General features: G+C 28.7%; 5 protein-coding genes across 9 annotated transcripts; 3 read left to right on the top strand and 2 right to left on the bottom strand.

Annotated features, from left to right (window-relative positions):
• Positions 1-1,077: 1,077 nt before the first annotated feature.
• On the bottom strand, positions 1,078-5,209 carry LOC123301831 (elongation factor Tu, mitochondrial). The gene is made up of 5 exons (XM_044884743.1): positions 4,755-5,209; positions 4,028-4,656; positions 3,056-3,284; positions 2,776-2,976; positions 1,078-1,136 (listed from the first exon to the last, which is right to left on the bottom strand). The coding sequence occupies exons 1-4, from the start codon at positions 5,119-5,121 to the stop codon at positions 2,780-2,782; spliced, it is 1,422 nt and encodes a 473-aa protein (XP_044740678.1). The 5' UTR covers positions 5,122-5,209; the 3' UTR covers positions 1,078-1,136; positions 2,776-2,779.
• Positions 5,210-5,607: 398 nt separating this feature from the next.
• LOC123299559 (ATP synthase subunit gamma, mitochondrial) lies at positions 5,608-7,814 on the top strand. Its single transcript, XM_044881788.1, has 5 exons — positions 5,608-5,730; positions 5,930-6,238; positions 6,319-6,638; positions 6,807-7,104; positions 7,472-7,814. Exons 2-4 carry the CDS (start codon positions 5,938-5,940, stop codon positions 7,071-7,073), a joined length of 888 nt encoding a protein of 295 aa, XP_044737723.1. The 5' UTR covers positions 5,608-5,730; positions 5,930-5,937; the 3' UTR covers positions 7,074-7,104; positions 7,472-7,814.
• An 894-nt stretch (positions 7,815-8,708) lies between these two features.
• Positions 8,709-18,913, bottom strand: LOC123299878 (endoplasmic reticulum metallopeptidase 1-like). 5 transcript variants are annotated; one of them, XM_044882281.1, is made up of 12 exons: positions 18,813-18,913; positions 16,740-16,894; positions 14,268-14,613; positions 13,695-14,075; positions 12,469-12,771; positions 12,057-12,286; positions 11,809-11,989; positions 11,297-11,481; positions 10,791-10,946; positions 10,516-10,724; positions 9,260-9,378; positions 8,710-9,200 (listed from the first exon to the last, which is right to left on the bottom strand). In XM_044882281.1, coding segments are annotated over exons 1-12 (2,613 nt in total). In that variant the 5' UTR covers positions 18,814-18,913; the 3' UTR covers positions 8,710-8,853. The 5 variants fall into 5 exon arrangements, with proteins under 5 accessions (XP_044738211.1, XP_044738213.1, XP_044738216.1 ...); XM_044882279.1 differs by lacking the exon at positions 18,813-18,913 and adding an exon at positions 18,295-18,403; XM_044882276.1 differs by lacking the exon at positions 18,813-18,913 and having other exon boundaries at positions 8,709-9,200; positions 16,740-16,982.
• A 1,015-nt stretch (positions 18,914-19,928) lies between these two features.
• On the top strand, positions 19,929-20,926 carry LOC123299879 (eukaryotic translation elongation factor 1 epsilon-1). Its single transcript, XM_044882282.1, has 4 exons — positions 19,929-20,059; positions 20,125-20,313; positions 20,373-20,468; positions 20,720-20,926. Exons 1-4 carry the CDS (start codon positions 19,976-19,978, stop codon positions 20,867-20,869), a joined length of 519 nt encoding a protein of 172 aa, XP_044738217.1. The 5' UTR covers positions 19,929-19,975; the 3' UTR covers positions 20,870-20,926.
• A 607-nt stretch (positions 20,927-21,533) lies between these two features.
• LOC123300072 (retinol dehydrogenase 13-like) lies at positions 21,534-24,529 on the top strand. Its single transcript, XM_044882545.1, has 7 exons — positions 21,534-21,684; positions 22,276-22,410; positions 22,736-22,901; positions 22,972-23,226; positions 23,441-23,609; positions 23,931-24,138; positions 24,382-24,529. Exons 2-7 carry the CDS (start codon positions 22,337-22,339, stop codon positions 24,479-24,481), a joined length of 972 nt encoding a protein of 323 aa, XP_044738480.1. The 5' UTR covers positions 21,534-21,684; positions 22,276-22,336; the 3' UTR covers positions 24,482-24,529.
• The last annotated feature ends 2,680 nt before the right edge of the window (positions 24,530-27,209 follow it).

The raw sequence follows: 27,209 nt of genomic DNA, 5'->3' as shown, positions 1-27,209 counted from the left end.
AGTATTGTGGTATTTATTTAATGTTTGATTAGTGTAAATCGTAATTTTTAAAAGAAAGAATGCGGTTTTTTTTTCTCTTATTTTTAAACAATGTAGGTATAATATAATATTAAATTGCAACTATTTAATAATTTTTATCACTGCACAACGTAATCAAAATTATATTTGGAAGCCACATAAATATAGAAATACTTACTCTTTAATCATCAAAATTAGTTTATTGATTTTGTTACCGTACAGTCTAAATGCATCAATACTCTCTGTGAGCAAATTTTTACAATTTAATTCAAAGCGCGCGACGGTGTTTTGGAATGTGTTTTCTTATTAATTAAAAATCTGTGGAATTAAAACTTTTAAAGAAAAAAAATAAACTTTTTTTTGTGAAATAAATTAATAATTTGCTACACTCAAATTTACCTTAATATTTAGGTAATATAATGTGATTTTTTTTAGTTAATTCAGTTTGTTCTATTAAATCACTAGTTTGTGATTTTGCCTGACATAGAAAATATCATTAGAGTTTAAGAGAATGGGGGAAATAAATAAAATATACTTTTTAGGGACAAGTTTTTATTGCACTAAAAAGTAGAAAATAGGAGCACCTTAACTTTATCTGCCCCTCATCAATATTATAAATCAATTACAAATTTTTTTGGAGCTATATAAATTTTTAGTTTATATTGAAAGTCTTGCCTTTTATTCAAATCAATGGCAGACTGTAAAAATATTTTTCTATGTTGCGAACTAACGAACTATTTACCAAAAGTTAATCTAAAACTTCTTTTTCAGCATAATGAAATATTATCCTATGTTTTTTGCATTGTTAATAAACTTCATGTCAATTACCTACTCACAACCAACAAATCCACTTCCTGTGCTAGAAAAAGATTCATTATCAAACCATGAACAAGAAAAACGATCAACTCTTGAAACACTGAATCGAGATTTCACCAGAGATAAAGTCGGATATAAAGATTTCGTTGCACGTAAAAAATTTTTTGCAGAAAATATAGAAGGTATGGAATCTATGTTTGACGATCAAGCTGTTCTCTTGGAGCCAAATGAAAAAGGGTCTTCTTCCAATATTCATTATACATACGAACAAAGTGCGCACGAAAATCCCCATCACGATGAAACTACGAACGCAAAAATAACCAAATATTTAGATATTATTCCAGAATCAAGTGATATTGTAATAAATCGAGAGGTTCCTCAAAATAGGAAACTTGAAAAGAATAACGAAAAAACAAATCCAAAAAGTAATCTGGGTCTTATAATAGTTGACGATTCAATTGATGATAAAGATCAGCAATACACCGGAGAATCCTTGATTGGAAATTTAGATGGTAATATAGAAGGAAATATTAAGTACCGCGACGAAATTGAAAGTATCAATGGAAACATAAAAATGAACAAAAAACCAGATTATTATGGAGTTGAAACTTATAAAAAGCATAATAAAAGTGAGACAATGACTACACACTTAAATGAGAATCAAGAGACGAATCACGATGATTCACAGATAAAAAAAGATAAAATCAAAATTACTCCTAAAGAATTTGAACATTCAATTTCAACTCTTGAACTTAAAGGAGAATATTCTGATAATGTGGATAAAAAAATCAAAAAGAATGATGAACATGATATAGAACATACTGGCGAAAAAATGTATGACGATATTAATAATAATCATTATGAAAATCACTCAAAAAACGATGTTAATATGGAAAATATACTTACAAAACTTTATAAAAGTTTCGAAGGCTGGTTACAATAATTTAATATCACATTATTCAAAAAATGACTTGTAAAAAAAATTAAAATATTCAATTACAACTTTTAAAATATTTAGTCCACGCATTTTAGGCGAACAATGTTGAAATAATAATACTGAGAAAAAAATTATTTATTAATTATTTTTAATTTAATCAGTTGAATATTTTTTACCGAAATATTAATGTATCGTTTTTTAATAAAATTTTAATCTAGATTTTAATACACGATTAGGACATAACTGACAAAACTCGTTATAATATTTGTTGTTAAAATAATAAATCAGAAATAGTCATTTACTATTTAAGACCATTTATATCTACATGAATAAATTAATTTTTTTAATTAGTTTTTTTTTATTTTTGCTTTTATAATTGATTTTGTGGGATTTATTTAATTGCAAACAAAACTCGCTTAACGATCTAAGTCTGTATTTAGCTACGTATTAAATGGCAATCAATATATTTGTTTGGTATCAATATTTATTGATTCAGAACTTAAGCTGATGATGAATTCCCCCGTCAAATGAAACGATAAAGCATTCATTTTCCTAACATGGTTTTAAAATACGTCTAGTGTTTTATGTGTCATCCAAAAAACCCTAATTTAATAAATCATGAGTTAACCTGAATGAAGTCATTATTTAAAACTAAAAATTTTGTCTTATTCATTTATTAGATTGGTTGAATATATTATTTTTAAACATTACATGTTTAAGAACACGTTTTATCCATTTATTATACATAATTTGTTCCATCCTTCTTTAAGACTTCACGTCGAACAATTTTTTTTATATACAGGGATGATATATAGTATAAAAGTTAGATAATAGCATAATGAATTTGTCATAAATCTTGCCAGATATTTTGTTTCATCTATAGCCTTAATATCTCCAATTACAAATAAATAATTCCCTCAAATATCACTTAAACTTATTTAAAAAAATTTATTACATAACTTAACATTTTATACAATATAATACATAATTATGATTTAACTTACTCTTTCAATACGGTAAATGTACTTTCGCTAAATTTGTTGAAATATTTACGCTATCTAAAGTCTGTGTAATAATACCTGTTGCAACGGTAACATTATTTTCACGAATTGTAAATGGTTGTCCATTTGACATGACCATTTTCTTTAAAAGTGTAACATATACTTCTCCATGCTCACCAGGCATCAACATTTTCATTTCGGGGCCTAAAAAAATTATTACAAACATTTAATTTGATATCATATTTGAAAATTTGAAAGCAGAAACTTTATAAAAGATAATTACTGAGATCTACTCGACAGAGTATGTTCCATGTGTGACTAAATAGTTGTTGAATATATTTATTCGTAATAGGTTTTGATCTTCCACCTTCTCCACGAGTTAAGAAATATACTTTTGCTACAAAATGATTACTTGTACGTTCAGATCCCGCTGCACATAAAATCATACCTCTCTGTACGACTTGTCTTTTAATACTCCGAATTAAAACGCCAATATTATCACCTGCGACTGCCTGTAATAATTAAAGGAAATGATCCAATTAGTCTGCTATCGTTATTCGTTATTTAATTAGATATTTTAAATTGCTTAAATGTAAAGTACCTCACTATACCGTAAAAATAAAACCCGTTTACACATTGATGAGACTGAAGATTGACGAAACACGTCCCATATCTGTGTACCTGTCAATTGTCATGCGAAAAAGCTACTAAAGTTATCAAGATTCAGCTTTTTTAATGTCATTGCGAGATTTATTAGTTTAATGTCATTTTAAGTGATATTTAATGGCAATATGACACATTCAAATGTAAAGGAAAAAAAGTCGTTTCTTCAGTTCAGAGCTGTGTTATTTTGCATTTAAAGTGATAATTTTTCACTACCCAATGCAATCAATTTACAATCAATTATTGTTTTATGATAGTCCCCTCTATATTCTAAATTGACACCTACTAATTTAATGAATTTGATAGATCTGTGAATTCATAAATCTTTCTATTTTCCCATAGTCACATCTTCCGCATCAGACCTCAAATGGAAATTTGGTATGGAGCTTTTCCATTTGTCTTGACAAGCTTAATTTAGTGGTACAATTTTCTGCTATCAATAACAGAACACCCTGTATATTGCCTCTCTTTTCTGGTAATAGTTCGAATGTATATATCATAAAATAAAACTTTTTTTTGTAAAATACAATCATAAGTGATGTAAAAACCTCATTTAATTGACTCAATTTATAAAAATTAACAGTTATTTTACCTCTGGTACTGATTTCTTAAACACTTGAACATCAGAAACTGAAGTTTTAATTTGTTCATCAAATCCTAAAAGTTCACATTCGTCATTACGTTTAATAATTCCTCGTTTCAAAGTTCCAATAATAACTGTGCCACGACCAGGTATTGTAAAGGCATTATCAATTGGTAACATAAAAGGTGATTTTAAATCCCTAGTCGGTGTTGGGATATATTCATCAATAACATTCAACAATTTTCTGATTGATTTTTCTCCAATATCAGAATTATCTCCATTTAAAGCTAATAAAGCTGAACCATAAATAAAAGGCGTAGCGACACCATCGAATCCAAAATCAGAGAGAAGTTCACGGATTTCGATTTCAACTAATTCAAGAACTTCATTGTCCACTTGATCTGCTTTATTTACAAAAACAACAATTTTTTCAATTCCCACTTGTTTGGCTAACAGTAAATGTTCTCTAGTTTGAGGCATTTGTCCATCGGTAGCTGCTACAACTAATATTGCACCATCCATTTGTGATGCACCAGAGATCATATTTTTTACGTAGTCTGCATGGCCAGGACAATCTGTATGAGCATAATGGCGTTTTGATGTGCGATATCCAATGTGAGCAGCATTTATCGTTATCCCTGCCATTAAAAAATGAAATAATTGAAAATTGTATTCATGCTAAAAATCTCGTGTAAGATTAGCAGCTTCATATACATATAAATAATGATGTACCTGCCTCTGGCTTTTTCTTCGGGTGCTTTATCAATTTCATCATACGATACAAAATTACTTAGGCCATCTCTCGAAAGAATTTTTGTAATTGCAGCTGTGAGCGTTGTTTTACCATGATCCACATGTCCTATTGTACCTATATTACAATGATTGGAATTATCTACAGCTTTATTTGCTAAATGTCGAATAAAATTTAAATTTCCCGCATGTTTACAAGTTTCAGAAGAGGAATATCCTCTGTGTAGTTTATGAAATTGAGATAACCGCATTTTAAATGGCATGGCAACTGACATTTGTACATTTTCAGCTTTTTGTCGAAACATAAAATTTCGACATTGATTTAATAAACGATTTCTTATTGAACTATTCATTATTTTATTTTGTTTTTATATAAATTAAATCACGTTTCTAGCTATTACGTTACCCTCTAGCGTTTGACAAATATATTATAGTCAAGCCGGGTCGAATCTTCTCTATGGTGATTAGTCGAGTGTACTTTTACAAAATTGTTCGGAATGTCTCTTGATTAGATTTTAATGAAACTTTTGAACCATTTAACACTTAATCATCCCTCTATTACCTTACTTCTCATTGGGGATGAGGTTTTTTTTTTTGAAAAAGATAACGGGTGGAACAAAATTATGGCTAAATTACGGTTCTTTGAAGCAATTTTTTTAAAACTTAAATTTTGTTTATTTCAATATTAAAATGAAAATGCTAAAGATTTCCTCAAAGTCGTGCCTAGGAGAAAAAATTTCTACACTTTGTTAATGTGAATTCACTCGACTATGTATATATGAAATAAAAGTAGTTATGCAAAATACGATATCTCACTTACTCATAATAAGATTTAAAAGAGAAAGAGAAGGAAAGAAAACATTGATTAATGAATATGTTATAATAGAGAGAAGTACTACGGGCTCTACTGCTTCATCCATACATCCATAGGTCATTTGATTTGGGACGGGAAGTTTTATAAGGTTTGTGTGACTTAAATTTTGTTAAAACTATTGTAGTCATTAAATTAATTATAAAAATAGTTTAAGTGTTATGTGATACATGTTTATAAATTATTAAAATTCTTGTTTTGCATTTCGATATTACCTAAAAAATTGCGAACGTGTTATGTAAGAATTGGACGTTTACACGAATTTAATTTCTGTCATTTATTTTAATCAGGTACAAAAATGTTGGGGCGTTTTGGTAGTATTGTCCCAAATGTATGCAATAATGCATCACAAATTCAACCCCAACGTGGTATGGCCACATTAAAATCCATTCAACTTCGATTGAAATCAGTAACGAATATCCGTAAGATTACACAATCCATGAAGATGGTGTCAGCCGCTAAGTACAGTCGAGCTGAGAAAGACTTGAGAAAAGCAAGACCTATTGGTGAAGGAGCCAAACAATTTTATGAAAAAGCTGAAATTGCACCACCAGAAGGTCCACCACAACGTCTTTTGATTGCTATGACATCCGACAGAGGTAGATTACCTACAAATTTGTCAGCGATAAAAGTAACTGATATTTTTCCAAATTTGTATTGACATATATATTAATTTTAGGACTTTGCGGTGCTGTTCATACAAATGTCGTTAAAATCATTCGTAACGACTTAGCTGAAAATGGTGAAAACACTAAAGTGATTTGCGTTGGTGACAAATCACGTGCAATTTTACAAAGACAATTTGCGAAAAATATTATTGTTGTGGCAAATGAAGTTGGACGTAAACCACCAACATTCCTTGATGCTTGCAAACTTACAGATTCAATTTTAACTTGTGGATATGAGTTTAACTCTGGTAAAATTATTTACAATCGTTTTAAATCTGTTGTATCATACATCACCCAAGATTTGCCATTGTACAGTTTGGGAGCAGTTTCAGTACGTATTTTTTTTAGTTTAAACATACTTTTTTGGGACTTAAAATATTGGGTTATGGTATAATTTCCTTTACACTTTCCGAATTAATTTATCCGAAAAATTTGTTGCGGGGTTTTTAATTTTTGTAAATTTCAACTGCTAATAATTATAATTCCTGTTTAATTCTAGGCTGCACCTAAATTGGCTGTTTATGATTCCATTGATGATGAAGTTTTACAAAGTTACATGGAATTCTCATTGGCTGCATTATTATACTATGCATTGAAAGAAGGCGCATGCAGTGAACAATCATCACGTATGACAGCTATGGACAATGCTAGCAAAAATGCCGGAGAAATGATTGAAAAACTTACATTAACATTCAATCGTACTCGACAAGCTGTCATTACTCGTGAACTTATTGAAATTATCTCTGGTGCTGCGGCTTTGGAATAATTTCCTTCATAGAAATGAATAGACATTCAAGGTAAACTATCTGGTTTTAATTCTTTTTCTACAAAACTTAATCTACTGAATTCATCGGATGTATATACAGTGTGTCCCCGTATTGAGGTAACTATACTTGTAAATTTCCTTATTTTGCATTTTAAGAAAATTTACAAGTATAGTAACCTCTATCCGGGGACCAATGTATATTTGATTACATTTGATTCAGCTTTCTTTAGCCCTAGGCCACTCAATCTTGAAGTATACGTACCTAACTTTAAGAGCGTTGTTTCGATGCCTAGCTTCTCTATTCTAATCTTTGCTTGATATAACCAACCTTAAGTGAATTTTGTTATAAATGCAACCATGAAATGGTCTCAAAATTGCCAAAAATTATTTTGTTACAGTTTACTTTCGAACCCACGGATGTCATGGGATAACTATGGATCTTAGAGTAATATTCACTATCGTAATATGTAACTTACATTTTATGAATAAAATTTGAAAAAATAAAGAAGAGACATCTAGGTTTTACATTGCATCCGAAATCACTAGAATTTACCATCATTATGCTGAATGAAAACTTTATATTTCACTTCTTTAATTTTTAATGGTTTTACTTTTATTATTTTAAAAATTTTGTAAAATATAATTAATTAATAATAATTTACAATAATCGTTCAAAAAATGTAATATGTTCAATGGAGATTTGTTTGTGCAGATATAATGAAAGAATTATTATAAAATGAAGGTTTTTTTATTATTAAATCCTTAACATTCTTCATTTTGTTTATATTAAAACACGTCGCCGTTGTATAGTAAAATTAATATAAAATTATTTAAATTTACCTTTTTCTTTTGAATTGGCTTTGTTAAAGGTAATTTCGAAACTGAATCTTATATCACAAAGATAAAATACAACAAAATAATAATATAAATCCTTAAATGAAAGTAATGATAAATAAATAAAAAATCATCAGGGGAGTACACACGAAATTTTTTATTCATCATTTATATCGATTTGCTTCATCGTTGGTGAAATTTTATAATATTTGCAGATGTTTATTTTTTTTTTGATGATCATAAACATAAGTTGCCTTTTCGAGTATTAACTCTGGTAGAAAATCATTTTCCAGATTGATTAATTCTGATTAAAATAATCGCAAATGAATTTCAATAAACTTCAATTGAAAATTTCCGATTCATTAATAAAAAAAAAGTTCAAAAACTAAATCTCTGGCGACTAAAAAATCACGCTCTTATTCACTGTCGTAGTAAATTAGAATATTTTTTTAAGCCTATAATTAGTGGATGATCAATTGAACAAGTCTTAAGACGCTTTCAACGATATCTTATTTGTGATAAGTAGTTTAAAAGTTATGGGGGAACAGATGAACTTATATTTATACATACCTTTAAACACAAAACCCTCGTCGTCGGAGTAAAAAATAAATAATTTTTATATTTATATAAAACTTTGTTGGTTTATTAAAAAAATAATTTTAATCAAAATATAACAAATTATCTATATCAAGTTAGGTAAGTATTATTGGAAATGAACACACTTTTATTTTTTTGTTTTAAAATTACTAAATATTGTCAGATGTGATCACTTAATTGAGAAAATAATTCAAATGTAAGAATTGAAATTTCTTAAAAAATTCTTAATTGCTTATTTTGTACTGAATTATGTGGTCATGTCCGACATTTAGCAATAATAAATAAAACAGAAACATATATAAGACTCCTGTATGTCCTTCTCCAATATAAGTAGAGAGATTCTGTTAATTTAAAAAACCCATGATTTATAACTGGATATCCATGCAATTGTTTGTGTCCATTTTGGGAATTTACTTAAAAATATTTTATAAGCTGGTGTTTGTAGTTTATCGTCGTGGGTTAAATGACCCGTTAAAGTAATATCAAGTATGGGATCAGTTGTGCCTTGTGGTACTTCAATATCCAAATGGAATACCCAATCATCATTTCTTGTTTCTTTACCTCGACCATATATAACAAAATATGTAGGACGATCATTCCATAGAGGACCGCTAGGTGGAATTTCATCTAAGAAACTCCAACCAATTAGTTTTGATCCCGGTTTAGGTGATATAAATAATGCCATTCTATCAGGACCTAGACAAAAAATTTAAATTGTAGATTAATAGGTATTTATGTTTGTTCAAAAACAGTACCTCTTGCGATGAAACTGAGTCTCCGAACATTGACTTTCAGCAAACGTTGATCTTTCAAAATTAAATTGGTTTGTCGATGGAAAATAGGAGCTGTTGTAGGAATCCAAGTGGTCGCACTACTTAAAGAAGAATAATTAAATTCACTCTCAAATTCAATACTTACCTTTAAAAAATGTATGGCATAGGATAATAGATTGCTGGTAAGCACATTTAAGTATTTAGCAAATATGATATAAGGAGCACAGATATAAAAAAAACAACATGAGTTAATCGGAAAAAAGTTTAAATTTCGTGACCGGATAGAATTTAGAAGTTCAGCCGAGTCTCAGATCATTTTTTTAGACTTGCACAATTTACTGGTACTTTAGTTTTAAGTAAGAAAAAAGACATCCAGTCCTTCACATAATAGAGAATAATAATTTTCTGTTTTTCGCAATTTGATTTATAAGCTATATTTGAAGCATATTAAAGAAGAGGACCAAGTACCAAAACCAACATATTTCTGAAAATTTGACTAAACATGTCGTAGATTGTGGTGTTTATGTGTCTGACTATTAATGCTGAGTTTGAATGATAGTTTTTGCAGCCAATTTAGTAATGATTGCGATTGTAAATTACAGAAAAAAACGCGGAATTTTAAATTGTTCCTTTGCTAATATTATTCTCTCGAGTAGAAAACAATCTTGATATGAATTTAGGAAAATCTTTTCAGCATTTCTCTTTATATCTGTACTCCGTCATAAGATTGAAATGCTTCATTTCATTTTATTAATAACTCATCATTTTAGGCCTTATTCAATTTTAGAAATTCCATATTTTAAGTGTTTAAGTATATCCCAAAGCTTCTTGGTAGCCCATCCCTAGTTTAGACAAAGTTACTAAATATATTGAATGTGAAAAGGTCATTAAAAATACATTTGTCTGCTTACAGAATCCAAAAATTCCACCGAAACTAAATAATTTCACTTTCATTTTAAATTAAGATTCGGTATTTTTTTTTTGCCAATTAATTAAAAAACTATTGTATTAATAGATACATCTTTTATCTTTTCCCAACCGTTGTCTGAAAGATAAAATATGTTTGATATTTCTTCATTGTAGGATATTATGGTTCAGTATTATGTAGTTTGTTTTACAAATAATAAAAAACATAAAATAATACATACTGGGTCATTTGAAAGCAGACGTAAACTTAAGCTGAAAGAGGCGTAAATAACAAAAAAGCTTAGTAAGCTATAAATAAATGAAATACTTACACTACTGAATTCATTCGTGGATTGGAAACTGGTACACCACAGAATAACCATTTATCACAAAAAGAACCGACAGATACTGATTTAAGCTGAAATTCCTCAACATAATCAGTAATCATTTGTGGTGAATTTCTATCCATATTTAATATGAAATATCCAGCATCTTCTTCAATTGCTTTTCCACGTTCATCATGCCTAACACGCTCGGTATGCTAAGGGAAATTTTTTTGTTTGATTTAATCACAATTTTGAATAAGACTAATAATAAAATTACTTACATAGACCCAATATCGTTCAGGCATTTGATGTTCTGGAGCTACATCGTATGGAAACCCAAGAGGAGATACCCATACAGCAAATATGATTACTAAATTCAACGACAATAATCCGATTAATAATTTTGTTCCCGAATGCACTGCACAGATTAATGGTACCTGGAATATTAAAAACAAGACGTAAGATTAAAGTCAATTTTCATTATAGGTTCCTAACTTTTTTTACATGAATCAGAAATTACACATTTGAAAAACTTATGTACATGACCCATGGTCGGTTTGTTAGAAATTTCAATCTTATAAGACCATGTTTTATAATATATATACTACTACTACGTAAAAAATGAATGTTTAAAACTCCCAATTAAACAAAGAGATACTTAAAAAGTGACAATTTTTAATTTAACTTTCAAATTAGTTATTATAGTCATCCATCCAATTTAAATTAAATTTTTTTTTATAACGCGAATGGTTATTTCGAGTAAAAGAAAATATTCAAATATTCTTACAATTAAAGATGTAACGAGAATTGTTGCAGCTGCTGTTATAACACCAATTTTAATATCAACAACTTGATTTGCTCCTACTCTTCCAGATATTGGTATGAAGAATTCAACCAATGTTAAAGATTCATATATATTATAAACCACTGGTATAAGTATACAGAAAAGGTACAGGTACAACCAAGAATGAACTGAAACGGATAAATGCCAATTAGTTCTATGTGGAAAAAATATTCGAAGAAAGGATAAGTCTTGAAAAATCTTAGAAACTCTGAAAAAGTCTTAGGAGCTCTGAATTTCTAAACGTTTTTGCACTGTCTGGGTCAGGCTGAATAAGTCTGCATAACTCTCAATTAGGCAGTCTAAAATCGTTGAGAAATTCAGAGTTCCTAAGACTTTTTCAAAGTTTCTATAGTTATCGTATGACAAATCCGAAATGCGTTTGAATCGCCGATTAATAAGATCAACTGATATCAATTAAATATAGGAAGTGTAATAAAAAAGTATTCAAGACTAACCTGATTGTCGTATTTTTGTGTGACTTATAAACAAGAGTGCTATGTTTGGAAATATTAAAGTAAATGTTATAAGATGTGTAGCTCTTATTCCTGCACATGTTCCAATAAATAAAACAATATTCCAAAGCGAAATAGTTGCCAAGATATGTATGTGAACTTGAACATTTAGTCCTATAACGTTCTGTAAAATAATGTATTTGTGAAACTTCTAAATTTTGCTACAAAATAGTTAAACAAAAAATAAGCACCTCTTTTTTATTGCGTTCACCTAACAGTAACAAAAACGCTGAGCATCCGATTAATGTTGGTAAACTGAATAATGGAATAACTAACCATGGTCGTGAGTACCATGACATTGCTTGGTTAATTGTGTCCAAAAATAATCCAATTAAAATACATAACAAAATACCAACAATCCAACCAGCGAATTGTGCACCCATAGACAAACCCAATTGTTTGAGGGCAATTTTATCTGAAACTTATATTTTATGGGGATCGCAGTTTTTAAAAATTCAAAAAAAAAAAAAAAAATTAATATCGGAAAAAAGCATAAATTAATTGGAAATTTCTGATTCAATTATATTTTAATAAATCAGATTTAAAAAAAATACTTTTCAACCCGTCACCTGATAAATAAATGCTTGAATTGCCATATATTACCTTTAGTTATACCGCGAATATAAGCGAAACAAGTATATAAGCTTAATATAACAATAAATAAATTTAATATTATTCCACATATATAGCTGTAAATAATTAGAGTTAATCCAAAGAAGTCATAAAATACTAAATGACCAGAATCGTGTTGTTGAGGATCCTTTAACTCATCAGAATTTGCTATAGCTCTTGTTAAAGCTAAAATATTATCACCAATGTGTTGATATGATCCATTTTCAACGTTTTCAAAATTATCATATTTTGTATGGTAAACGTAACCACGTTTGACAAATGCAACATCAACGCCTAGAAGTGAAAAAAAAACTTTAAACATATAAGTCCAATAGAAAATTGTATAGTTACTTAGAGATATAGAGAAAATTTAAAGATTAATATATATAAACATATTGAATCACAGGAAAGTTGACCTAGGAATGTCAAATCATAATATATATTTGATCCAGTAAGACGTTACGTCTCGTTATTGAAACTTCTTCAGCAACTACATATTATAATTATACATACAGTTCAGTTCGGACCATACCCTCCGCTATACGAGCGCTAAACAGCCATATGAGACCTTTATGAGACAGGGTTGCCAGAAAATTAGCCCCAAGTAGGTTGAAAAGAGCCTAAATTGCTACTTTTTTTAATGTTCGTGTTTTATGAAGACGTGTTTTTTAGAGACACTTTTTTTCTTTAGTGTTCGTGTTACATAATAGATTATGTGATACCATTTATTTTTAATCTTCGTGTTTTTATTACATCGTATTTTCCATAGCAATCCTGATATGAGATTGTATTCTTTATTGTCTTTACCATAGACCTTTTCATTTTAAAAAGTGATTACGTTTTGTTTCGGATAGTTTGTTAAAAAACTTATGTGATAAAATGAATAACAAATATCTTGTATCTCTTTCCAACTTATTACTGCCTGTACGAAACAATAATAAATCGTAATTGAAATGAAAAGTTCTATTCATAACATCTACGTCTTATTATTATCATTTTTGGTTTTTTAAGTTGTGTGTCGTCTTGCTGGCTGAATAATGTCAATTATGGATTATATGACGCATGCGTTTACAATCGATTTCAGTTGTAATTAATTGTAAGTTTTTGGTATAATTCTTTGAAACAATTACAAAATAATCTAAAGACGCAAAATTTAAAATTTCTCTATATCTTTATAAGTTACACGTTGTTTATTTTAAAATTATTTATCAAATTACCTGGAACATGTCCAAAATCTCTAAAAATACGAAAATCAGTATCACTTGGTATCACATTACTCTGAAATAATTCTTCAGCAACAACCTGTGCACGTGGATGTGGTGCTACCGATGAGTAATATCGTAACATCCAAGGATGTCCAGGCCCTGCTTGAAAAACAACTTCTTTACCACCCCCACCAACACCTTCCATATTTATAAAAGCACGTACTTCTGGTGCCCATTTATGTTGTGTGATAAAACCATGAGATGCTTGAAGAGGATTCTCTTCAGCTCCATTAAATAAAAATATTACATTGTGTTGTAAAGTTTGCGATGAACTTGAGAGCACTCGTAAAACTTCTAACATAGTTGTGATACTAATTCCAGCATCGGTTGCACCTAAAAAATGGCACTCCTCAAATATTGTTCTTAATTTTTTTCTGGGAATTAATTTTACGCGTGGTTCCTTTGATTACTTTAAGAAAGAGCATTGCCACCGACCCGATGGGTTTATATGAATAGTAAATCCTAATTAATAGCTTACGAAGCCGCACCAGATCGCTAGATTGTTTAAAAATAATTTTATTTTACCTGGACTTGTTGGCACAGAATCAAAATGACTATTCAACAACAAACTACTATTAACATTTTTTCCTTTTGGGCTCAAGCGTACAACCACATTTTGAACATTGGAGTACACATTTGTTACACCATACGGTTTGAATGCTAAATAATATGAACCAGATACCACTTGAGTATCAACTTCAATTTCATGATTTGGATGAGCCAATTGCTTTATAAATCCTATTTCTTGTTGTAGAAATTTAACAGCTAATTCTTCATTTTCATAGCTACCCACCACTCGTGGGCCAATATCCGTTAGCTGTTTTAAATGTTGTTGTGATCTTTCTCCAATAAAATGATTCGGGTAGTCTTTCTTTAGAAAATAATAAAATAAAACAATTAGAAATTTTATAAAATCTTAAAAAACTATTTCAAAAGAATCCCCTCCACCCCCTCTTTGTTATGTAAAAGATTATGTGGAAAAAAAAATTTAATTACACTCGTGAGGTTTCGTGAAATAAAGATTTTAAAATTCTTTCAAGAAAGGCCAGTACAGAGGGTCGCGAATTTTTTTAATATATTAGCTTCCGATTTTAATTGTTGTGATAATAGAAGAGAGGTATTGTAAATGAGCCAGAAAAAAAGTTAACCATTTTCTCTACAAAATCGTGGGTTTATTGTGTTTCAAAGCACGTAGAATTCGAAAAGACAAAAAAAATTCCTAAGGAAATAATATTAATAGATATGATTTTTGATATTTATATATTTTAAATATTTTTTTTTTTTTTTGGACTAGCCCGCGGAAAACATTTTTCTATGAGAACAATTTTTTGGATTTTTGGAATATGTTTTGAAACGAATTTATATTCGTATAAAGTAGGTATTATTTGAGCTCTGCGAGATCAATATCTCCAGAACCACACGTTAGATTGTTTTTAAAAATAACGAAAATAACATTCATTGCAACGAAAAATCTGTGTATATCAAGAAAGTGTTAATTCATTAACAAAGTTATATAGGTTTTAATGAATAAATAAAATTATAAAGGTATTAATTGTTAATAAAATTATATAGGTACCTATAATTGCATGATAAAACAATTTTTTTATGGGTGTATAAGCAAACTTTAAAATTATGAATGAATCATTCGATCGTAATAATTGTAAATAAAGTCGCTACATATCACAGTATTATAAGGAGAAATCTCACAAATAAAAAATTTTAATGAAAAAATGTGATTAATGCGCTAATTTAGACCCAGTGAAAACGATGTTGCTGATTAAAAATCGATCCAATGTAGGACTCAAGCTGTAAGTAAGTCTTATATAGTTAAATTCATCATTTTAAAAGGAACGTAACAATCATGAGCCACAAAGAATTACATTGTAATTACTACATCGCATCGTTTTTTAATAAGCACCATCGTTTTCGTTGAATCTAAAATAGCTTATTAATCACTTTTTTGGAATTATTTATTTTTTGTGTTTAATTACTTATTACCAATGATTCATTCATAATTTATTTATAAGTTAATAAAAAATTGTATTATCATACAATTATCGGTACTTATATAATTTTGGTTATCAAAACTGATTAGGAAAGCCCTTGATTTTTTTTTACAAAAATATTTTAATACATCACATCAAAATGGATTTTCTCAAAGTCTAACATGCTAAAGATTAGATAATTTATTCGTTATGAAATTTAATTTCGATCAAAAGTTAGTCCCTTGCATTATAATAATCAACAGAATAAATGAGATTATCTATTTTCATCTACCCCAATGAAATTATTAAATTATTTAACATAAAATTCTGAAAACGGGTTTGTGCAGTAAAAATAGGCGGTTTAATGCTCATTATAAAAAATCGTCCGCATATTCTGTTAATTTAGCATTTGTTAAATAATGTATGAGGGTGCCAAAATAACAGAAAGAGCAGATGCTATTTTATGCCAAACAAGGCTAATCAGCCTGTTTAGCATAACTAAAAACGAGTTAGTTTTTTTTTCTTTAATAGGAATCTCTATTTTAAGTTAGAAATTATAATTATGCTAAGAAAAATACGTATTTAATTTTGTTAGATTGACTAAAAGCAGCCCTACTGACAAACGCGTTTGGTTCCAGCAACCGAACAGAAGCCATAGTTGCTTACCGTCGCGTTACACGCGGCAACTAACATGGCTTATAATAAAAAAAAAAAATAAGGGGAAATTTTTCTCGGCCTTTCAATCCTCGTCACAAAGCGGTAGCAATTTTTCCCAATTTTTTATAAATTTAATTGTATTATCACCCATAAAATAATCAATAAAGTATTTTCTTTAATCTAAACATTCCAAACATCATGAATGTCACTTATGTAATAATATTGTCTATAATGTTCAAGAAATCGTGATAATTTTTCGTAGTTTGAATTTGTTAAATTTGCTACTTCTGACAATAGATCAATTATGCATGCAACCATTATTAAATACAGCATTCGTACATGAAATAACACATACCTCTTCAGCAATTTTAATTTGTGTTGGCAGTTTTCGATCCATAACAACTGCCCATATTAACAAGACAATTAACGATAATAATAATAAAACTGCTGCATATATTGGAACGCCATGTATACTAATCCGTTTTCGTTGTTTTTTGTCATTTTCATCCACTGAAGTTAAAGTATAATCAATTTGATTATTTGAATTCATTATTAACAATTTATAATATTATGGAACATAAATTGCTAATTTTTTTAAATAAATATGTCCCTACTAAATCGATACATTTATTTAAATGATGATTAAATATAATTTGAATTTTATTTAAAATAGAACTTTTAACTTTCGAGATAAAAAATATTGCAATACCAATAGTTTAAGATAAGTATATTTATGATTATAAAAAACATTGTTATGATAAAAATTAGATTTATTTTAGTGAAATTAATATGTGCGTAAATCACCTGGTATAAGTCTGATATATAGATTATAATTGTGAAAGTTTGGATGTATGAATGAATGGTTGGATGTTTGTTACTCTTCCACGCAAAAATAACCGAACGGATTTTGATTAAATTTGACAAAGACATAGATTATTGTCTGGAATAGCACATAGACTACTTTTTACCCCCTTAAAATGTATGGTTCCTGTGGGATAGATTTGTTTTAATTTTTCATAGAGCAAGGATCGACTTAATTTTTTGCATAGGTAGTAGTAGTTTAGGGGTCAGAAAATGACAAAATAAGCGTATATATGACTGTAGTATTGATTGATTATTAACCATTTTATAGAATTCCATGGAGTTATTATTGTCACCATTTTCAATTTTACTAAAAACGGGACATTACGGTGACAATGATAGTGTTACAATTAAATAACTAATTTTATATGATCAGAACCAGATCAAGTTTTAGGAATCTGGAGACCCCATTAAAGCGTAGCTTTCCTATTAACCTACTACATGTGTAGCGTTTTACAAACACTTATCGACCTATAAAGAGTATATTTAAATGAATTATAAACCGTTTGCTGAGACGCTTTACTGAAAAAAAGGATAATTCTACGTTCTGAAGCTTTTCTCTGGGTTACCGAGACGGCGTATCGGGGACAGTCGCGCTCAAAACGAGACGTATAGTCACATATGCGTAATATATGTGTTTGTTGTATAGCATAGGCCCCTTTTACAGTCGTCTTAAAGAAGAAAACCTAAAAATAAACATGTAACGTGAAATTAATACCAAAGAACTATTGTAATTAAAATATTCATTTTCTTGTATAGAAAAGTATTTCATTTCTAATTAAAAATAATCTTCTTCGAAGTTTATACATTGTAAAATTTTCTATAACTGTTAACTATGAAAATTCTCAGTTGGTTTTTCAAGGAGCTAGTATTTTTTCTTCTTGCTGTAGGCAAGTTTCTGAGTGTAAATAAACTTTTGTCCAAACACATGAATTATTCACAATTCAAATTAAAAATTTTTTAAAAAATTAAGAAGAGTGGCTCCTTGTATCGCCGTTTCTAAATATATTTATTGTTAGTAATAAAAACCAATATTTAATAAAACTTACTTATTTTGAAAATAGTTATAAATGTAGAACTACTAATAAATTAGAACTTTTTCATTAATATTAACTATCATAAACTAATTAACATGAATATTAACTAATATCAAGAATGGTATATAATGAGATAAACAGAGATTTTACACGTCTTTATAAATAGTCGTGATTTGATGATAGGCAAATAATAATTTTTGGCAAATATTTACAAGAGTAAGGTAAAAAAAGAAATTTTATAAAATAAACAAATCAAAGGTGGTGAATATTGTTTCATTTTTCATGCATAATTACAATTTTTAGGTATTTCAACCATATTTTGCGTAGGTTGTGATTCATTTGGTTTTTTCTATGTTATCGTAATTTTAAAGTAAATACAACTTAATTTTGGAAATTCATTTTTTGTTTCATTGGAAATATTATTTTAGTATTTGTAAACAATTATTTCTCTCTTAACCACACTTTTGTGTAGAATTATTTAGTAATCTATTAGGTATAATAAAAAATCAGGTAGTACGTAATATACATACTAATATTGTAATGAAATGTGGCTGCTATCACTCAAAATTTTATCTAATCAGCAATAAAAACACGTTTAAAATTTTAAAGACACCGGTATATATAAAAATCAGTATTTTGTATCATTATGATTTGATACGTGACGTGTACACTTAGAATATTAATAATTCAAAACTATTAAAGACTTTATATATTCATAATTGTAATTGGTAAATTTATAATGGTAGTCAAACGATAAAAATTACTTATTACAATAATTGACTGTATAATAAGTATAATAAAACCTAAATTATTATATAAATATTATCAAAGATAATAAATGAGAACTCTAGGATATTTCGAAATAAATTTCGATTTTTGCCCCAATTTCCTATATCAGTTTTTTGTAACATTCATAATAATAACAAAGAGTAACATTCATAATAAGAGTAATCACGACTAGCTAATTCTTACTGATGATGACTACATGGTAGTAGAAATACGTCTGTTCAAAATTTTTTTCATGTTTAGGTTATTATGATTTCAATATTTCATGCACAATTTTATGAATTTAAATCAATCAATAAGTTATTCGAACATAGTTATCAATGCGTAATTGGTAGAGGTAAATAAGTAAATTGATTGTTATAAATATCATACAAAGAACTAAATTACTTTTGAAAATTTTCCTGTGTGTTTACCATTAGAAAATAGTGTCCAACCAAAGTTTAAATTTTAAACTAGAAAATCATTGACCAAAAGTTTTCGGCTGCAGTTTTGGTTTCGATCAAGAAACGGTTGAAATTTCGGTTCATCCGGCACATGAAAAAATATAAAAGCAGCTAAATTAATGATTATACCTAACAAATAAATTATATGTAATTGCCATCCAGGATCAGATTCAGAAATCCAGGATAAGATTAAAAAGTATGGTTTTGAATCTTATCTGAAGCTGTTTTGCTTTTGGAAAAGGTTTCATGGCCTGAGATTTAGCCATGATTTAAGTTAAGAAAGAATTAGCTGATAAAGATGGATTAATGTGGAGGAGGCAGTTCAGTTTTAACAAAAGTTGATGCCACCCAAAATAATGTTCAACGTGAACGCAACCAAAACTTTAAATAATAAAACATAACCTTAAACTTCAAAACATAACCATAAATTATATTTCAATTGCAGAGCTTTAAATTTGATTACAATGGCTGCAGAATTGGAATACGCAAAGAAAGTGCTAAAACTATTGAAAGTTCCAATTGGAAAATTATCTTTAAATAAAAATAATGTATTTATACATATACATATGCATATGTTAACATTCCAGATAAGTAATTAACTAACATGTTTCAGACTGTGGTACAAACATCAGGAACAGAAAGTATCGTTGGCTTAGTGAGTATTATTCTATCGGCTTTAAGGCAAACGAATACTTTATACAAGTATGAAAATCCAATTGAATACTTGGAAATAGAGCAATGGATAGATTACAGTAATACAACGTTAAAGCAAAATGTTTCATTGATTAAAAATATTCTTCCGGTAAATAATAGTAAGCTTCGTAAAATGAACAGATCTTATTTCTCAATTTTTTGTTTAAGGAATTAAATATAATACTCGAAGCCAGAACATATATTGTCAGCACACGATTAACAATCGGGGATATTATTCTATATTACGCATTAAATAGTGTTATGGTAATGAATTTTTTTTAAATGCAGAACAGATCTAACGCCAACGCAAAGTTATATCTCTATGTTTATTCAGTATATTACACGATGTATAAAAGCGTGACCACTTTTTCTATAAATTAAAAATCTAACTTTTTATTCTTTTTAACTACAGAAAAATATATAATGGAGCCACTAAGTTTGCTGCCATGGCACTAGCTTTGTTCTGCATACAAAGAATAATTATAATATATCATGAACGAAATATTTTTTTTTAGAAAAATTTAAATCCATACGAAAAGGCTCAATATCTAAACGTATCCCGATGGTTTGATAATATCCAACAAGATATTTCAATTCGACAAGATTTACAACTTATAAATTTTAATACTAATTATTTATTAAGTACAGCAGTACTATCTCACTGAATTTTTTTAATTTGTAATATTTATTTTATACATGAATAAACGAATTCCATATTAATGGCGACCAAAATATGATTTTGCAATTTTTTTTCTTAAAAGCCAATCAACATATTGTATTTGTCCTTAACGGTGAACCTTCTATAAATTTTCTATATGTAAGTTCTTAAAACAATTTTTAATTATGAAACTAGAAATTAATCAACATTTTTTACTAATCCTAGACTAAAATAGACCTTTTCATTTCAATTACGATTCATTATTGTTTCGTACAGACAGGACAGTAATAAGTTGGACAGAGATAACAAACTGTCCGAAACAAAAGGTAATCACTTTTTTAAATGAAAAGGTCTATTGACTAAAAGTTAGTATATGCAATACTCTTTCGAAGTCCTTCATAAAATTTATGGATTATATTATTGTCTCTCCGCCACAAATTACATTAACTGAAATAGGTTTCAAATAGCAAAAATTACACAACTTTAGCGTTATTTCCCAATAATATATAAATAAAGTGTAAAATTATATTAACCATTAAGCAAAGTGATAGCCCTAATTTGTCCGATATCTATGAAATTAATGTTCTTAACGAAAACTTCCCTGGTTAAAAAAAAGATTATCGGAATAGAATTAATGTTCTTTCTGTAATTATTAATTTTCATAGTATAGATTTGAGTGTTAAAATCCGACCGCCCCCGGTAAAATTCTGAAATTAAAAAGACATCCTATGCTATGGTAATTAAAGTAAGGTTAACAATAGATGTCAAAATCACATTTTTGAATTTATCGTACGAATTTGTTTTCAAATACTTTTAATGTAGGTAGGTATGCCAAATATCTTTCATTTCTAATTTTATTCCAAAAAGTTGATTAAATATGAAATTCAGAAGTAAATAAGATTTCATTTTAAAAACTAGTTGAAAGTTTGGCTACAAATAATATCAGTTTTTATCAATGATTCGATTCATTTAGCTGCGCTCATGGGGCATTATTATTTGAATATAATTTTTTTAAATGTTAATTTTTCACTTATCAAATGATGTTTTAATGGGGAATAAACTGATAAAATAAAAACCATTTACTCAAAAAGATCATGTAGGGCTGCCACAGTTGGCTCTATTTAGATCTTGATAAAACCATTAACCTATGGGTGAAACAATACTCACAAAAAGTTTTGTTTGTACCCAAGAATACAAGTTTACAAGTTTTGTAAAAAATCTTGCACGGCTTGTGTCTTGTTAAAAGTATACTTACAATCGGCTTTAGGTCTATATAAATTTATCGCATAAAAAGAATGATAACTTTGCCCTTGTTATTTAAATAATTTGCGTTTTTCAGATAATATCGAATTTCACCCAAATAATATACGCTTATACTTATATTATCCAAATAATATAATTTGCGTTTTTCAGATAATATCGAATTCCACCCAAATAATATACGCTTATACTTATATTATCCAAAAACGCAAAAATGTGGAAACCTCACAAATCGATTGTAGCGGCAAGTGCGGTTGGGACTGCTATAGGAATATCATTCATAATAAAGTAGGTAACGCATTTATATTTTATTTAGGGCCCTTAATTTTAGATGTGTCTTCGTGCTATAAATTTGTATTTAATTTTTGTTTCGACCTGATATTTGTCATTGATTTCATTACATTAGTTTTTTATATTTTGCCCGAAACAAAAACGAATCAGTTCGTTTCAGTTCCAATTCAGTTCGGAAAAAAGAAATTATCCGAAATTGGCAGAAATTTTTACGATTATAAAAAATAGTCATGGCCTAGCATCTACATATTTTGCTGTTATTCAAATCCAGAAATTTTTTTAATTCTATAAAAATTTAGCTAAATGCAAATATAAATTTTAGAGATTATATGGGCGGCCCAAGATATGAAAATAAAAATCGTATTGATGATAAAGTGGTTATTATTACTGGTGCAAACACTGGTATCGGAAAAGAAACTGCCCGTGAGTTAGCAAAGAGAGGTGGTAAAATTGTGATGGCATGCCGCGATATGGAAAAATGTGAAGAAGCAAGTATATTATTTCAATTGGAAAGAACAAGATATGATTTTGTTAAAAATAAAGTTCATATAATTGCAGGCTCGTAAAGAAATTGTACTTGAAAGCAAAAATAAGTACGTTTATTGCAGACCATGTGATTTAGCATCCATTAAGTCTATTCATGAATTTGTAAAACGATTTAATACTGAGCATAATCGTTTAGATATTTTAATAAATAATGCTGGAGTGATGCGTTGTCCAAAATTACAGACCACAGAAGGTTTTGAATTGCAATTAGGTGTCAATCATTTAGGACATTTTCTATTAACGAACTTATTACTTGACACGTTAAAGGTAATTTTCATTCATGAGCTGTGCTCTTTGAATTCCGTTAAAGTGTCGAATTGGCCTTAACTTGAAGTCGTAGTATGCGTTATCTATATTTTTAGTATATTGGGTATAATTTGGCGTCAATTCGACATTTCGATGATAAAAAGAACATAGCAACTGTTTCACAAGATACTTTCGGGGTGAGATACTTTAGTATTTTAATAGTTATGTTGTATAGAAATCATCTCCAAGCCGTATTGTAAACCTATCAAGTCGAGCCCATGTGTCTGGTAAAATTAACATAGAAGATTTAAATAGCGATAAAAGTTATGATCCAGGACAAGCGTACAATCAAAGCAAATTGGCGAATATTCTGTTTACAATGGAATTGGCAAAACGATTAGAAGGTAAGCATCGTATATGTTAAAAGTACGCTGGTAAAAATATGATTCTTTCCCCTTTCTTCTCTAAATATAAGCCAGGCTACTTGTCAAAGATATATTTAAGGTGAAAAAATTTATTTGACTTAAGTGCAATCAAGGTTTATCTCCAATCTGTTTAGAATTTGGCATTTTTTGAGAAATATCTTTAATGTTCGTATTCTATAAGAATATAGAGACATATAACCCCACTTTATGGTGGAAATTAGAGTAAAGGGGAGATTCAGAAAGGGGAGATAGATAAATACCGTGTTGATATGTAATTAGAAATACTATCTCTATTTTCAGGAACAGGTGTAACTGTAAACGCAGTTCATCCCGGCGTTGTTGATACAGAACTTATACGCCATATTGATATGTTAAAAAATTCATTGGTAGCATTTTTCTACAAACCTTTTTCCTGGTTACTTTTCAAAACTCCAATTCAGGGGGCACAAACAACTCTGTATGCTGCACTAGATCCGTCTTTAGAAAAAGTTACTGGCAAATACTTTAGGTAAGTTGGTATGAAGTAAAAATTGCATTTAAACAATAATTTCCAATCCCATTAATCGTATATACTCTTTTTTTCTAATTTGGTTTACTCTAACACCTGTTAAATTTTTTTCACTTTTCTCACAATATTCTGTAATTGGATATTATAAAATAGGAACGCTTGAAAGTTCAATAGAAGGAAAGCTTATTGTGTTTTAATTTGTATAGATTAATCTAAATTTTTATTATTATGTTTTGTTTTCAGCGATGTTGCTGAAAAAGAAGTTGCTCCACAAGCTAAAGACGATGTTACAGCGAAATGGTTATGGCTTGTAAGTGAAAAATGGACACGTTTGAGCCAATAGTATTTTATATTTTTGTATAATTAATTAGCAATAAATTTTATTATATTAAACAGCGAATAAAATTGTTTTAATTAATCTGAAACCTTTGACAGAAAATATTCACTAGTAAATTTTTGTTTTTGTCTTCATAGAAAATAAAACGAAATAATTGTTTCATATACAGGAAAAATAAAATGACAATACAGTCTTAATTGTAGATTCCAATAATTTTATTTTCTACAACTTTGCTAATGATGAATATTTTCAACGTTCTTCTCTCTCTAAAGCCCTTTTCTTACAGCTTCTTGATAAAAAATTGATCGCTCTCTTTTTTCGGTTATAAATATTATCGAGTATCAATTATTGACAAAAGAATGAACGACGCGATAGACCAACAAGCATATGTATCCACATACAAGAGGCGTATTATCCCTGAGGCAAACTAGACATGTGCCTAGAGGTTCGATGTTACAAAGGGGCTCACGTGTGGTAGTTTTTAAACAGCAAAAATTAATTAACATAAAATTAACATATAATTAATTAACATTAAATTATTCATGTAATTAGTAAAACTGGCTACGGTATGATTGAATGCACTCGCTTTGTCGAATCAGATTTGCTTATGTTTCTAAACTGTGATGAAATCATTAAGGTAGCCCTTTCACTGGCTAGAAGTAAAGTGTCCATTTTTTTTTATATTGACATTGGCGTCGGAAAGACCTCCTCAATTCAATAAAATAAGTATTTGACTTAATAAAAATTAAAGCTATTGTCTTAAATCAACATATATACTTGATGCTTTAAGAACAAATTTTTCTACGAGTACTTTTTTCAGTTTATTATTTATTGCAAAAACAGAAACTTGAATATTTCGAAAAACTAATTTTCAGTTTTTTTACGATAGATAAAATTTTTTTAATTAATATTGGTGGCGAAAGTAACCTCTTAATAACTTTGTCATCCAAAAATCAAGACGGAAAAACTTATTACTAAACAGTGAGTTTTCCACAAAAACCAATTGTACCTATCCATTTCCACAAAAATCAATTGTACCTACAATGGTGATTGTTGAATGACGTATCATGCTTCTAGATTGTAAGGCTACTTAACTTAATTAACTATGTTGAAATAAAAAATTTGCTCACAGAAATGTGCATTGCATTTATTGAAATGAAATAGAAGGATATCCAAAATTTTTGTTTCTGTTTTCAGGGAAAGTTAGAAAACTTTCCTATCAGGATATAAATGGATGTCATAGAAACCGTTAATATTCATACACATGCATAATATAATTTAGTGGAAACGCTTTGAATAATCGACAATCCAATCACGTCGTTTGAGAAACTTATTGTACCTACCTAAATTATTTAATATTCCTCCTGAACACCCTGTATAAAAGAATATTTTCAACTATACCCGGGATATTTTAGAGAGGTTACCTTGAAAAAAATTTGATCTTTTAATTCTGTTTAAAATAACTTATATTTAGCAAAATTATAAACTCGAAAACAAACTTTGAAGTTCCCATATGCTTTTTCCTCTTAAATTGAAAAAAAATTTGAGCCTTACGATTTATAGAATTTTTGATACGGTGATTGTAAAATTATTAATTTTTGTTTCTTGAAAAATTTAAACCCTGATTATTCTGCTTTTAGCATAATTATATTTTTGGGCTAGCTATGATTGTAAATAATTAAACTAGTTTTTCCGTTTTTAATAAGTATATAAAATTTATTAAATAGCGGTTCAAGGGCTCTTCGTGGATTGAAAATTGACTCGACCAAGAAAAGGTTCCCACCGATTTTTATAGCAAAGGGGCTTTGCGAGCTTAAAGTGCTCAAGCCTCCTCAATAGATTAAAGATAGCTCTGGCTATGGAGAGAGAAAATCACATCGGGCATTGGATATTCATAATAAATGTAAGTATAATAATAATTCCTGCATTATATGAGTATGACTTCCCCTCTGAATAAAATAGATATATTCTTAAATATAAGAATCTGGTTTCAATTGATTAGAACATTGAACCTTTGAAAAGGTATATCAAGGTTGAAATGTCTATAAAAATATGTATACTTATATTTGGTAGAGGGCCTATTTTTATGCCAGATGCATAAAAAATATCAATGCATTTGTGTCATACAATATTTTCCTATAGGGTTTTCAATAAGAGTAATATTTTTTTAAATTTGAATAATAAAAAAAAAAAAAAAAACAATTCAACGTATCAAAGTGAATAAATTGTGCTTTATTTAGTAGCTAAGATATTGAAGTTAGGAACCAAAGTTTTTGTAGGTGTAAATTTGAATGTTAAGTTTTTATACCCAGTATATGTGTAATATACCTATATCAAGGTATACTAAGTTTAATCCCAAGTTTCTAACGCTTAAAAATAAAGTTGCTACGAAAAAAATTTTGGTTTAGGTGTTCATACTATCACCTAAAGAGTCCATTTCCGATTGTCTGTCAACATGATAACTCAAAAACCAAAAGAGATATCAAGCTGAAGTTTTTATAGCGTGCTCAGAACATACAAAGTGAGGCTTAGTTCGTAAATGAGCAACATAGGTCAATCGGGTTTTGGGTCCGTAGGCTTCATTTTCTAAACCAATAAATATAGAACAAAATTTTAAATATAAAAAATATTCCTTGTAAAAAAAATGAACAACTTTTGTTTGAAACATTTTTTCGTAAATGTCACTGTTTACACTGTTTCACATTTTGTGAAACAGTTGCCGTCAATTTCTAAG

This window comes from Chrysoperla carnea, chromosome 5, assembly GCF_905475395.1.
Source record: "Chrysoperla carnea chromosome 5, inChrCarn1.1, whole genome shotgun sequence".
NCBI classification, from domain to species: Eukaryota; Metazoa; Arthropoda; class Insecta; order Neuroptera; family Chrysopidae; genus Chrysoperla; species Chrysoperla carnea.
Note: the sequence above shows the minus strand (reverse complement) of the source record. Positions and strands in the feature narration are given on the sequence as shown.